The 14,584-nt window shown below is 34.9% G+C and overlaps 1 protein-coding gene across 6 annotated transcripts in view; it reads right to left on the bottom strand.

Moving 5' to 3' along the window:
- Window positions 1–622: 622 nt before the first annotated feature.
- The window catches only part of GRK7 (G protein-coupled receptor kinase 7), a 45,926-nt gene continuing 31,964 nt past the window's right edge, over window positions 623–14,584 (bottom strand). For 3 of the 6 annotated variants that reach the window (XM_058188204.1, XM_058188205.1, XM_058188206.1), the window contains exons 4-6: window positions 12,200–12,471; window positions 3,436–3,725; window positions 645–1,650 (exon numbers count right to left, since the gene is read on the bottom strand). In XM_058188204.1, the coding sequence (XP_058044187.1) occupies window positions 1,508–1,650; window positions 3,436–3,725; window positions 12,200–12,471 (705 nt within the window). In that variant the 3' untranslated portion in view covers window positions 645–1,507. Of the gene's footprint in view, window positions 1,651–1,970; window positions 3,726–12,199; window positions 12,472–14,584 lie in introns of those variants that run through there. The other 3 variants (XM_058188200.1, XM_058188202.1, XM_058188201.1) reach the window with 3 other exon arrangements.

Raw genomic sequence — 14,584 nt, 5'->3', positions numbered from 1 at the left:
TTAACCAAAACTTAGATGTGTGAGGAATGCTCTCCCATTTCCATTTCTGAAGTAAAAATCACGAATTATTCTGTTTAGATGTTGGAATGGAGATGTCACTTGAGTTTTTGGCCAATCCTGACTGTCTTGAGCCAACCCTAAAATTATCCTGCAGGAAAAGCAGATGATGATAATGATAATGACTAAACACAGCTCAGCGATAGGCCAAGTGTAATGCATTTTGAATGTTCCAGTATAATAATCTTCAGTTAAAAGAATTATAGGACATAACAAGGTCTAGAAAACTTAAAAGCTGAGGAAATCAGGTCATTTAGATTGTCATTGATTAATATAAATGCTAAAGAGTGCTCAGTAGATGAATAAAATGCTGCCTTCCAGTACTTTGTTCTGATGTAGTCAGACCAGACTGGGAAAGAGGCAACGTTCAGAGTTAGAGCACCAAATATTCAGTTAATATTAGAGGCCTCATGTAGCTTTGGTTGACCCAATGATTTTTTTACAACTACTAAAAATGTAATAGGATAATGTTTATTTAGATCCTCTTTGAATCCTATGTCCTATAACATACATTTTAAAAATGAGAAGCAGCACATGTCGAGTTTTAATTAAGTATTTAATATACACTTTAGTCATTTTTTACCTATTCAAAACATAATGTTTTAGGAAACTCGGTGATGTAAGGCACTGAGTTTGTAGTGATTGTAGAGGGAAAAAGCATCCTGTTAAAAGTAGTCTTTATTTAGTGGCTGCTTCCTTTAGCAACTGTCCCATTTAACAACTGTTTGCAGTTATGACGATGGAAAAGTAACTTTATGAACAATCCTAGCATTTACAACCTTCACAGGTCTCCGAAGCAAAAGAAATCAGAAGATCATAAGCACAACTGGCTTTCATTTAACAACTGCTTCACTTAATGACCAAGTTGCCAGTCCCAATTGTGGTCACTAAATGAAAACTACTTTTATAGTTAGACGGAATCCAAAACTGACCATGAGAGCTCATGATAATTAATCCCAACACCTATTCTTTAACTAATTGCACCAGTCGTGGGTTGCTACTGATTTGCCCTGTTTCGGGCAAATCGGTAGCAGCGGTGGCAGAAGGCTTCGCCAACCCAGACATTATCAAATATGCTCTGTGCATGCACAAGCGAACCAATAGCAAAGGGTAAGTGAAACCCATCACCAAATTGCACTATAAGACTTTTGTTAGATACTGTAGTATGCTTGGTGCTGTCTGAGCTTTGTCATTTTCTTACAGACATTTTATTACCAAACTAGGTAATATCACCAGTTCAATTCTAGATACTGTACATGGTTGATGGTTAAGTGAGCTGATGATGGGAGAGTATCTGAAATTCAAAAAGAAACGATAATAATATATATTTTCTGAACAATCCAATTCTTATCAAAAATATTCTGACTTGAATGTGTGTGGGCACAATAGGAAAAAAGAGAAAAGGACAGAGATTTTGCATATTGTTACTTTGGGTTATTTGTATTGTGTTTTAACATATCAGTATATCAAAAATTAGATTGACCTGAGTCACTGTTTGCTGTATTTGGGTCTCACACTGTAACCTTCCTGGTGTTTTAGATTCCCTCCCAGTCTTTAGATCGTCATATAGGAATTGTGTTGACATTATTTGCCCTGTTAAGTAAAAAAAAAAAAAAGTTTTGCTTTTGCCTGAAGAAGGCCATTATGAAAGATGGAAGACAAGAAATAGTAAAACTAACCAGAGACGGAAGATGTTGGAGCCACATGTCTAAAAATGTTGTGTAGCTTATGCAGAAGTCATGTATATTTATGCAAATTAATGTGCACCTTTTGGAGCTTGAGATGTAGCCCTAATGCACTCTTAACTGAAAAAATTAACTAAATTCAGCCAAATAAATTAATTGATGAACACAATATTATAAACTGGAATAAGTATTTATTTTACTTAATTGTATTGAATCAGAAACATTTCAGTAAGTTTGTGTTGCCAAAACAGAGTGGCAACATGCAGGTAAATAAGTTTGGAGACAAGTTGGAAAGTACTTTGAAACATCACTATGGATATATTTTATTGTTTCATATTCATGAAAGTTATAGCTCTGCAGATTCTCCAGCCATCAATTCCCCCAAGATATCTAACTGCTTTCATTTATTTATTTTTTTGCAGAGAGGCCATATTTTTTAAAAACTAAGAGATTGGGGAGGATGAATTAGGTGAACTTTTCTTTGTATAAATGATTTCCAGCGCAACTGTGGAAATTGACTCTCAGGCAAGCTATTTGTGTAAGTGATAGCTTACACTCAGTGAAGAATTCCAACATTTTTAGTGCACATTCTTTGGTCTGAACAAGCTAGTTTCACAATGTCAAAAGTGGGTTTTGGATATGAGATATTCACAAAGCATTTTATAAGAACCAGATGATTATATTTATGCTATACAAATATTACTATATTATTTTGCAAAGTTTTAATGCACTTGTAAACATTGTTAACAAATTGAATTAAATTAAATTTACTGCTCACTGAATAAACATTTCTATTCCATTTGTATTTGTCTACTTAAACACCAGTTACAAACTGGTGCGGTCAATTTGTTTAATTTAAACTATGGTTTTCATCAATGTGAAAAGATCCTATCAAGAAATCTGATAGGAAATTGAAATCAGTATTAAAAAATATCCTTGATAAATTAACGCTTAATCTACAATGCAGATAAACTAGTTCTTCCAGATGAGAATTTTATTGTGTAATTGCCATCTTATTCACAACATTTTATCTGAGATCCAGATATTTTCCTCTTTTATTTGTAAACTTCCCACTTTTCCCCACCAGTTCTAATGTTTATTTTCACCTGAAGGAAAAGAAACTGAAGAATTGCATGTTGCTTTTTTAAATAGTTCTCTGTTAAATAAGTGTTCTGAGTTCTCTACATCACTGAAATCAATTTGAATTTTGTTCTTCTTTGTGAGAATACAGTCCATTTTGTAAAGAAGGTAGGTATGTTACTATGGAATTATATAATAAAAGAGTGGCAGTCCCAAATAGAATAGAATAGAATAGAATAGAATTTTATTGGCCAAGTGTGATTGGACACACAAGGAATTTGTCTTGGTGCATATGCTCTCAGTGTACATAAAAGAAAAGATACGTTCATCAAGGTAAATAGAGTGCTCTGTTCTAATAGCTATGATTGTTTGTCCAGAAACCATCACAAGTTCTTCAATTATTTCACTATTATAAAAGAATCTTGAAGTTTTGTCATAAAATTTCCAGCACGGAAAAGGACAGATTCATCAGCTTGCCTTTATGATGTCAGTGACAGCTCGTTAAACTTCTCTGAGCCTTTGAAATCTTGGAAGATTCAATTATGCATTCCCATCTTTTATGTTAATCAATTTTAGATTTATAGGAGTAAACAAACTCCAGATTTGGATTCACCTTCAGGTACTCTGTTGGGATTATTCAGGTCGTCAAAGAGTCCCGTTTCAATAACTTCTTCTTGCCAGGGTATTGAGATAGCACCAGTAGAAAATCTCTTGAAGAATTCAGCGTCTTTGTCATCAAACTCAATTCCTCGAGCTTCAGAAAAATCAGCAATGTCTGCAAGATCTTTGGCATAGACGACTGATGGATCTGGCACAAAGGGAGGATCAATAAGACCTGCCTCCAGCCGGTGAAAATTTATTGACTTGAAGTATTCATGTTTCCTAGGATCATCATCACTACTCCTGTAACAAAACAATAAAAAAGTGTTTCAAATAGGAGGAAATTAGTCCTATAAGACAGGTTTATATTCAAGCATGTACTAATCATACCAGTGGGTTTACCAGTGGGATCGGAAAGAAATAATCAAAGATTTGTTAATTAATTAAGTTTGAGGCCTTCTGTTACTTTCCAAATTAGAAGCTTTAATAGCTCTCTGGGCAACAATACCTGATAAATACATTTTTGTACATATATATATTCTGATAGATCTTCTTTAGCTGAAAATATCTAGTGTTCATTAGTTAGCCTTCTTTCCCCGTGGATAACTTGAGTAGCATTAAAGAAAAAATATAATAGCTTTCTCTCAACTGGTGATTTGTGGACTATAATTATTTTAACAGTTTATTTATATATTTTCACATTACATGCATAAGTGCTTAGTGAACAAGTGTATTGTCTGGATCAGTGGTAGTCAACCTGGCCCCTACCGCCCACTAGTGGGTGTTCCAGCTTTCATGGTGGGCGGTAGGGGTTTTGTCCAATACTGAAGCACTTTCCTTTTTTTAAATTTAATTGACTTTTTAAAAAAATTTCATAGCATTATTTAAAAACATTTTCATTAGGTTTTCATAAAATTCCCCATGACAATTTAAATTTCTGAAAATATACTATTTGTATTGCCCATGCATAAGTTTAGTTCACATTACATAAGTGAAACTAAATGGCGCTACAGTGCGACCGCAAACAAAAGAGACTCGTCCCAGAATAGCTCACGCATCTCCCCCACACCACCCAGCTGTAACAGATAAGCAGAGCTGGTAGCTGGCGCCCCCCCCCCTCCAAACCCAATCCACAATGCACAAGAGGCATGGGCCGATGACGATACACAGCACATTACTGTGGAACCGGTGGTCGGTTAAAATTTTTTACTACTAACAGAGATACAAAAGTGGGCGGTAGGTATAAAAAGGTTGACTACCCCTGGTCTGGATCAATTTATTTATATACAATAATACTTTTCCCATTCCTAATTTCTATCTCTACTGACCAACAATTTATAAAACAAGTCCTATATATCTTCCTTTTCTCTTATTTTTAATGTCAATCTGTCCATTTCTGCACAATTTTTAAAAAAATTATAACATCATCCTCTGTAGGCATTTTCTCATTTTTCCAGTACTGTGCAAATACAATTCTTGCTGCTGTCAAGATATGTGATATTAAGTATAAGTTCCTTTTATCATACTTTTCAGGTATTAAAAATATTTCTGATTTATAATCTTGTGGACTATAACTTTTATCTTCCTCAGCCACTGGGGTATTAGTGGGTAAAATCTCAAAAGAATTAAACTATATATATGAAAATAAAGCAATGTATAGGTAAGAAGGTTAAATCTGGTATGACTTTTTGACCTGTTGAAGAAACTTTGAACTGTACTTCTTATCAATCTGTTTCTTGGTGCAATTCAAGGTGCTAGTAATAAAGCCCTACATGGGATGGGGGCCAATTATTTGTCCCTGCGGTTTTTGCACACCTGATAACTAAAAAGGTTGGTATGCATCAGGTCATTTTGTATGCCATTTTGTCATCTTATTTTATCTTTGCTTCTATAGGGTAGCTCCCATACTGATAGGGTTGTCCAAGGCTTTGGACTGGGGTGATAGAGCCTCTTCTGAGTTTTATTACTGGCAAGATTCAGTCTGCTTTTTATCTCTTTATCTGCTTTTAACTTACCGTATATACTCGAATATAAGCCGATCCGAGTATAAGCCGAGGTCCCCAATTTTACCCCAAAAACTGGGGTAAACTGGGGACTCGAGTATAAGCCGAGGGTGGGAAATGAGGCACCTACCGGTTGGGGAAAGCCTCCCTCCCTCAGCTGAGAAGGCTGGCGGCCCCCCCGCCCCGCCCTCTCACTGCACCGGCAGGGCTTCCGTCCGGTAAAATGTGAAAAAAAGAAGAAAAAAAAACTCGAGTATAAGCCGTATATACTCGAGTATAAGCCGAGGGGCTTAAAAAAAAAAAAAACTCGAGTATAAGCCGTATAGACCCGAGTATAAGCCGAGGGGACGTTTTTCAGCACAAAAAACGTGCTGAAAAACTCGGCTTATACTCGAGTATATACGGTATTTCTTCTGTTGGTTTTGTTTTGATTTTTTTTGTTGCATTGTGAGAGACTAAGATTTGTTTGGGGTCGGACAGCACTTATATTAAATAAATTCAATTAATTTAAAAGAAGCTCATTTGTTCACCTAGGATGGTGTGAGAATGTATCCTAAATGCTATTCAAAAATGTGCACATACATACATTTCAAAATAAATAAAATGATGTATAATTGATTCCAAACATTGCATTTCATTACTTGTGGAGAAAAATGTGTTTTAAAACAGGCAGCAAACCATGCCACTGAGTAATACTAAAAGACATGATTCTCTGTGAACGTAATCCTCTAAAATAAAAGAAAATGTGTAAATTTCTAGCATTCCTTCTCTTTGTAATGCTGATGTGATTAAAAACATAATCACCAAAATTAGATTCAGTGCCCAGCTATAAAATCTTGGGTTCCTATTTCATAACCCACAGGTACTCTAGTTCAGACAGCCAAGACTATTGTTATTTTTTATGAGTTGTGTGCCAGAAGGCTATGTTAGGGAATAATTCTTAAAGGAAACTCAATGGCCGTCACTTTCTCCCTTTCTAGAAACTGACATTTGAGCACCACCACTAGGCCTTTGCATGCATGTACATGAATCATCTAACAACACAATGAAGGATAGCTAGATAATGTTTATTTGTTAATATTTGTAAGGGTTCTGATAGAGCTCTACCAGAAACAGATTTAAACAGTCTGAGAGGTCTAATTCTGGATTCACTCATGCCTACTAAATTGCAATTTATTTAATCTCTGTTTGTTAAATAAACCATAGTTGGCTTGATCACCTACTGAACTAGCCCATAAATAAGCTTTAATGTTTAATTCATTTGCTAGTTTAATAATCAGATTTATTTTATACTTTTATTTAATAAAAATGCAGATTGGTAAATATTCTGAAAAGAAATCCTCAAGCTCTTTTTACCATTTCACTAGCACTGTAACTATCTTTTCATATTACTTCTAATTATCATGATCAACTATGAGAAAACCATTGAAACTATATTTTCTAGAACACCAGCTTCTAGAAAATTAAACTTTCTTTAAAAAATCTCAGGTGCATTCACTTCGGGCCAAGAAAACGACATGGATCTGGTCATAAAAGCATCAAACTCTGGGTGAACCTAACCCAGTTATTTAACTTTATCATGAATAGATTGTATGTTTTCTGGAAAAAAAAAAGATGGTTAGAAAATGAATGTACTAAAATCTGTTCAGCTGTTCTCCGGGTAAAATAAAAAATATATTTTATTACAGTTCTGCAAAAGATAAAATAAACAAACAAATAATTATTATTTAAAAGGAAAAAGATAAGGGAAGGGAAAGTGCAAAGGAACAAAGAAAAATGAAAAGAAACAAAGAGTAACTTCCAACTTTCTTCAATACAGATGCAAAAAGTTTCATTAACGATCATTTCTGGAAATGTTTGGAAGGTGAATGTTGTGGGTCAGCAAGCACTGGATGTCTCTAATATGTTAATTAGATATATAGTTGGGAGAGTTATGTATATGGAAGCTGATCTGCAAATAAACTAACTCATAGTATGTATATTTGTCTTTTTAAGCCCATTTAGCAATATTAATAGTCCAATATTTTCCAATATTAGCAAAAATATTTAGGGAATATCTTCTGCAAGAGATTCACACAATCTTTTTCAAATGCTACATCTTGGCATCTTCTTGGAACATAACCTCCTCAATGCTTGCCCCAACAAAAATAATGCTTTTCTTTGGACAGTATATTGGGCCTAATATAATCTGTTTCTCAGAAACTAACAAGTACTTACTGATTGCATTTAGCCTTCCAGATAATGACTAAATAATCTGCTGGAAACCATTGTTTAATTGGTCTCATTTGTTGTTTTACTTGTCACACTGCGTTTGCAAATTAATTTTGAAAAGTGGAATCCAATTCTTCATGGATTAACCTGTTAATAGCAGATTCCAGCTCCTATATATATGGTTTTCTTCATACACATGAGACAAGGAAATAAAATATTTTTCTGCTTCTTTCTGGTTGCTGAGCTGTTTCTTTTTGTATGGCCCTGATGGAAAATCTAGTTCTACCAAACTTACATAATTGGACCTAAGAGGTGAAATAGTTCACCTCTTATGACCCTTGGATTGTTGATGTTTGCTGTTAATCAGAACCTTTTTAGAGGGTCAAGTGTGCAAATTAAAGCTGCCTATAAGAAGCTTTAACTTATGCAATGCATACTTAAACAGATAACCCAAGGGCTCAATGACCTTACCAGAATCTTAAGTTAATCTTTATAAAGTTGTTCTTGAACAATATCTCTAGTTAGCAAACCATAGACAGGTTTTCTGCTGTCTCCAATATGCAATGAATGTGCCCCCCTCCAAAGATAATGTGATACTGTATCTTACATATAGTGGCAGTAAAAATCAAATGACAAACAAGCATGCCATTGATGAAGTTCAATAGATGCTATATAACACTTGTGGCTATCAGACTGTTTCTGGACAAAATGAAAAAAAAATGTATACTCTATTCACTTTGGGTGTAAATTCATTGGAGGCCCACATCTTCTGTAAGCAGGATTTAAGGTTTCCATAAAAATTATCTGTTTGGGACCCACATTTTGTGAGAATATGACAGAGTACGTTCTCATGGAATTCAAGCCAGAAGAAGCCAAGCCTTTTCTTTCTTTCTGCTGTCTTCTGCATACCTCAAGAAATGTTTGGCATTGCTTGTTGATTTTTTAGTTGTTTATTTTTTAATTGGTGCATTCAATTGTAGGTTTAGTGTATTTATTTTAATATTTTACCCATAAACATAACATTTTCATCTGTATTTTGCTTGTTAGCCATGCTGAGTGTTGTTTTTGGCAAAGAAGAAGAATATAAATTGAACAGATAAATAAATAAAGTTCAAATTATTAATTATGATGACTAAAAGATTTGTGCTTTTCAGTTAATATTTTCAATCAGCATTTTAATTCCAGCATTTCCTTGTGTTTCATTATAGCTTGCATCAATTGCTCCAAACATTGGCTTTGAAAGACAGTTTAATAATTAGGGGCTAAGTAAAACCTCTTTGCCATGACATGGAAAGATCACAACTGGTAAAGAATGCTAAAGCAGCACATTTGGCAGTATCAACAGCAGCATGAAAAACATCTGCACAAATAATTATTGCAAGACAATTCCCCGATCCTTTAGAGGTTAATACAACATTAAATGAACTGGAGCAAAAGGTAAAGAAACTAAAACACACAGGCATTAAAATGTATCTCTGCCCTTTTATTGAGTAATTGGGAATATTTTCCCAATAAAAATATAGGGTGGCATTAAAAACAGGTATTACAAAATATATTCATTTTTTCTTTAGATTGCTAGTTTTGTTATGTTTTTAAAGCTCCTTCATCAGAGATGTGTTTGGCTGCCTTATTCATAACAATGCCCAATGTTTTCCTTGTATAATTTTTTAAAAATTAATATATTAGCTATGTCCTTTTTCAACTTTTAATTTTATTTATTTCTAGGACTTTTACACTGCTTTTTGTTCAGGACTTTTACGATTTGATTAAAGTTTACAGCTGTTTCAAACATAATTTATTGTATATGGATTTCTTATTTCATTTAAATTTTTTATTTTCTAGTTTACATTTTAGGGGGCTTTTAAAATTAGATTAAAATTAACTTTTGCCCTACCTGATATTGACCAGTGAGGTGGGAGAGGTATCCTACACAGTGTAGAAAATATAGATTTATGAAATGCTGGTATACTGAATATTATTTTTTAGACACAAGAATGTAACCATAAATATATTATTATATCTCTGACTGAATAAACTTTTTTATTTTTATGAAAAATGTTGCCCTTCAAGCAGAATATATTTATTTAAATATTTATAAGCCATTTTATTTGGCATTTGAAGGAGTCTACCATCACTCTTAAAAGCTACTCTACTGTTCTATAAAACTCACTTTTAGATTGTATGAATTTTTGCATAGTTTTATCACCGTTATCAGAGCTTTAGAGAAGTCTAATAAAATACAGAGAACCTGAGTGAACATCTGACACCAAACATTGAAACTTATTTCATTTATTTCATAACCAAAGCACCCAACATGCAATATGCATGTTTGAAAAGTAGCATCCACCCTCCTCTCACAATTCTTACCCATTATTCTTAAATTAGCATCACAAAAACAAACAAACACCCAAAGCTCTTTTTAGTTTAACATTGCTTTGTAGTAGGGCAGGCCTGCAGAATGAAAATGAGAATGAGAATCATGATTTATCTCCTGCTTTGAAGTAGCAGCTTAATACTGCTGCCACCACCAGCCTTCAGAGCAAGCCTCATCTGTTCTGCTATATCTCAATAAATTCTAAAGAAAAGAAATATTCTTAGGAACACAGCGTGAAACATATCTGAAAACTAAAACACCCAATTTTGTAACTTGTTCAGAGAAGTAAAGGACACAAAACTTCATACAATGCAGAAAACAGAAAGTAAAATCTAATTCCTAGTTATACTATAATTTCTACAGAACAAATGCTCCTCTGCCTCAGTGTTCCTGGGTTTCTTCAGCTTCTTTGATATTCTAAACGTCTGAGAGATGGAAACTAGCCCTTTTCCAAATCTTATCTATATCCCACAGAGAGAGGGTTGGAGTCTCTGACTATTTATACGTAATCAAGACTCATGTCTCAGTTGTGAGGAAATGAACTGTGAATCCACAGTTTCGCATGCAGGCTATAATCTCTTACAGGCTTATCCCTAGTAGCCATGTTTAGCACAGCTACTGTTTTCATTTATAAAAAGAATACTTGAATCAAGCCACCTTTCTTTCCTAAGAATTCTTCCTCAAATCCTAATGTTCTGCTCAACTTTAATCAAAGTTTAAATTTGATATGATGACAGAATCTTTTGTGACTAGTGCACAAAGATCAAGATCTTACTTTCTTTGACTGTGTGATTTTAATAGCAGACTTTGGTACTGTGAAATTACTTAACATTAACTATCCAAAAGCAATATGCTTCTTTTTCAATATTTTTATTTTTCCCCAAGCCAAATTCCTTTAGAATGTCATACCTGAGATTATAGTTGTTCAATCATTTTCACCATAATATGGCATTTGTTTATTGTATTTACATACTGCCTTTTCATTTGGAAACTCAGGGTGGGCAGGCACTTGTGGGAAATATTTTATCATATTTTATCACAAGAGCCCTGTGAGAAATGGAACTAGGACTGAAAAATTGACCCCAAATTATCCAATAAACTCTGGTTCAGTGAAGGAACTGAAACTTGGGTCTCTCCAGGTCGATATTCAACAAGAACCAAACAACACTATTTTCTCAGATCCTACTATGTGTTCTCTAGCAGTTCTTCCCCAAAATTCAGTAAAATGCTATTCGCCAATACTTGATGAGGCACCAAAAAAAAAAAAAAAAAAAAAAGCAGAATGGCATAAAATGTGCTGCTGCCACTGTGGATCCCTATCCTGTAACACAACGTCCCCCAAACATTTGGGCACCAGCTTCCGTGAAGAGAGCTTTTTCCGCGGATGGAGAAGCTGTGGTGTCCTGTGCTGCCTGCATCCCATGGATGGGGCTTTGCTTGTTTGTGTGGCCCGGTTGCTGGCATGCTGCTGACTAGTGCCAGTCCACAGACTTGGAGATCCCTACTGTAACAGGAATGACACAACCAAATGGTGCTGCTCTTTATTGTGCGTGGTCATGTTAAGGAAATGAGCTAGTAGATTCCTCTTGCTCCCCTCCCTTCTCAAGAAGCATTTTCTAGTCTGAAAATATCCATCAATTATTCTCCTTAACTAGGCCTGGGGCAGGAAGGTTTTAACAGATGGCTTAGAGGTGCAGATTCAGTCAATGGTCAAAACTTACTTCAGGTTTTGCAGAAATTTCTAATAATCCGCTGCTGTCAGGAACTTTTACAAAGTTTAAGATATGGAAAGACCAATATGAGAAGAGACACTTTTAGGAGTAATAGAAAGTAGTGGCATTTATGATTTTGAAATAAATTTCAAAACCTGGAATGAATGTGGAAGCCAAGAACCAACCAGCTCACTGGGGTAAAGTGAACAAAATTGTCTACAGCAGGTAAAATCCTGATTACAAAATTCTGCATAACGGAAGCAGTCCAGGAACCTTCAAGGGCAGCTGTGGACAATGCCTTGCAGTAATCCAACCAGGGAGAAGAGGATTACTGAGGTTAGATTATCTTTGCACCCAGACAGATCTTAGTTCTTTAGCTTAAGCAGTCTTAGAAAATTCTACAGTATTGACATTTGAACTTCAGTTCCTTAAAAAATTATGGCAGTACCACTCAATCAAAAGAGGAAAAAATGATACCTGCTTCCTAAACGATTTTTGGGACTCTTTGCCAAGAAGAGTTTGCAGATGTCTTTTGTTGGTTCTTCAAAATTAGCATGCTGGAATTGCACTTCGTCATTTATGGTTCTTTTTGTAACTTCATCTTTTTCAACCTTTTCTTTGTAATCCTTGAATGGTGTTCGACCAGCAATCATTTCATAAATACTGCACCCCATAGCAAACCAATCTACAGGATAACTGTAACTTTCTTCCTTTAAGATTTCAGGAGCCATGTATCCATTAGTTCCAGCCTGTGACAACATAAAATAATTTTAATGAAGAGTAATCCTAATTAGTGATGCCTTTGAATGAGAAGCAATAAATTCTTTGGATGACTCCCGCAAAGCTCCATGTTAGTTGTAAATTAAAATATCTTGACTCAAGGCATGCCATAGAATTTCTGACAAAGTAATCTCAAAAATATTATTACATATGATTGCTTAAAAACAGTGGTGGATAACATTTGTAGCTTTGGGTACTGCACATGTATATAATTCTCTCTCTCTCCCTCCCTCCCTCCTTCTCCCCCTCCCTCTGCTTTACACTCACTCTCTTTCTCTCTCTTCCTTCCTCAAATCTACAGCTCTCCTGAGCTGAAAAAAATAAATAAATAATGAGGTTTCTGTCTCTTACTAGTCTGCTTACAAAAAACATGTTTCTTGCAAAGGGAATCTAGCAGTTTTGACCAAACCATTGGAAAGCGCAGGGGAAGCCAAGTTCATTCCACTTCGCAATGACCGAGAAGAGAGTTGTGCAAAGAAACCTAGAGACAAGTAAGCTTCTCCTATTTGGGTCACCCAATGCTGATTTCTCATTGCAGGAAACCAGTAATGTTAACCAAGGCTATTGGCAAGAAGTGGAAACTTCATCTACCTCTCTAAGGCACTGGTGTTAAACTCAGAGAGAAATGAGAGCCCTAAATCTTGCATACGATTATCATGGGGACCAGCCGCTCAACTCCTATCCCACCGCCATGCAATATTCCCTATAATTTCTGATAACTTATGAGTGGGGAAAAATTGTTTTGTGCAGCTTTTCCTGAACCAAGTACTGTTCAATTTTGTCTGTCATGATATAAGAATATGAGTAAATTATAAATATATACAATAGTAATATGTTCAAATATTTATATTTTTTTACTTAAAATATCAAAACTAGGACATATACACCGTATGGAACGTACTATACATGCTTGAAAGTTGTGATTTTAAGTAATGTTGGACTCCTGGAAATTGTCCCCTCCACTTTTCTTGCCAATCTTTTTCAGAAGTGAATTGGCAGTTCTAGAGAGGAATTGGCTGAGAGAGAGGAATTGCTCCAAGGTCCCCCAATCAAGCCCTAACTTCATGGCTAAGTTAGGACTAGAAACCACCAACCCCTGTTTCTAGTCTGACACTTTCACCACAATACCAAACTGGCTCCATGCATATTTGCCAACAAATTATATATATAAATGTATTAATTACTGATAACTGTAATCAATAATTCCAAGCTTTTAACAAAAAAATATTTTTCTTTTAATTTGATATTATAAAGAAAGAAAAATTTAGAAAAAAAGTATTATACAAAAAGCATTTATTGTATATACTCATAGATAAACTGACAATTTTAGATGCTAAAAAACATTGAGTTTGGTTTATCCACAGATGGGCTTACACACAATTATACAAGATACTTTTTTGTTTCCCTTTTTAAAAGTACCTGTATAAACCGAGCGGTCCCAACCTTTCTGGTTTCATGGACCGGCAGCAGTAGTGGTGTCTAGGGGTGGGTGGGTGGGGGGCAGGGAGAAGATGGTTTTGTGCATGCAATCTAGTTCCCGCGCATGCGCAAATAAAGCTGTGCGCACTTACCCACTGCTTGCACAGCCTGTTCCCAATGGTAGTATTATCTATCTTTTATTATATTTTTTATTTTATTTAGTTAAATGTTTGTTTAATCCGGTTTACATTAAACAATGTATTTAAAATACAATGAATTAGCTTTTTAATATGTTTTTAATTTTTGTGGAATCTGTTTTTACTTGGCTGTAAACCGCCCTGAGTCCTTCAGGAGAAGGGCGGTATATAAATTAATTAATTAAATAAATAAATAAATAAATAAATAAATAAATAAATAAAAAATACACATTAAACTGAATTTTAAGCTGGTTTGTGCCACATCCAAGAATGTTATGGGATATATGTGGTCCATGGCCTGTGGGTTTGGAGCTCTGTTCTAAGGGATCCTGATCTCTTATTTCTCATTGACATACTACATGATTTCATAGCGTTCTGCTTTCCTTACAGAAAAGCAACTTAATACAAGCAGTCATTGCTTAACAACCAATCACTTAGTAACTGTTTCAGTTATGATGCACACCCC

Source organism: Ahaetulla prasina, chromosome 6 (assembly GCF_028640845.1).
Source record: "Ahaetulla prasina isolate Xishuangbanna chromosome 6, ASM2864084v1, whole genome shotgun sequence".
NCBI lineage: Eukaryota > Metazoa > Chordata > Lepidosauria > Squamata > Colubridae > Ahaetulla > Ahaetulla prasina.
The sequence above is the reverse complement of the archived record's forward strand: the minus strand, read 5'-3'. Positions and strand labels throughout refer to the sequence as shown.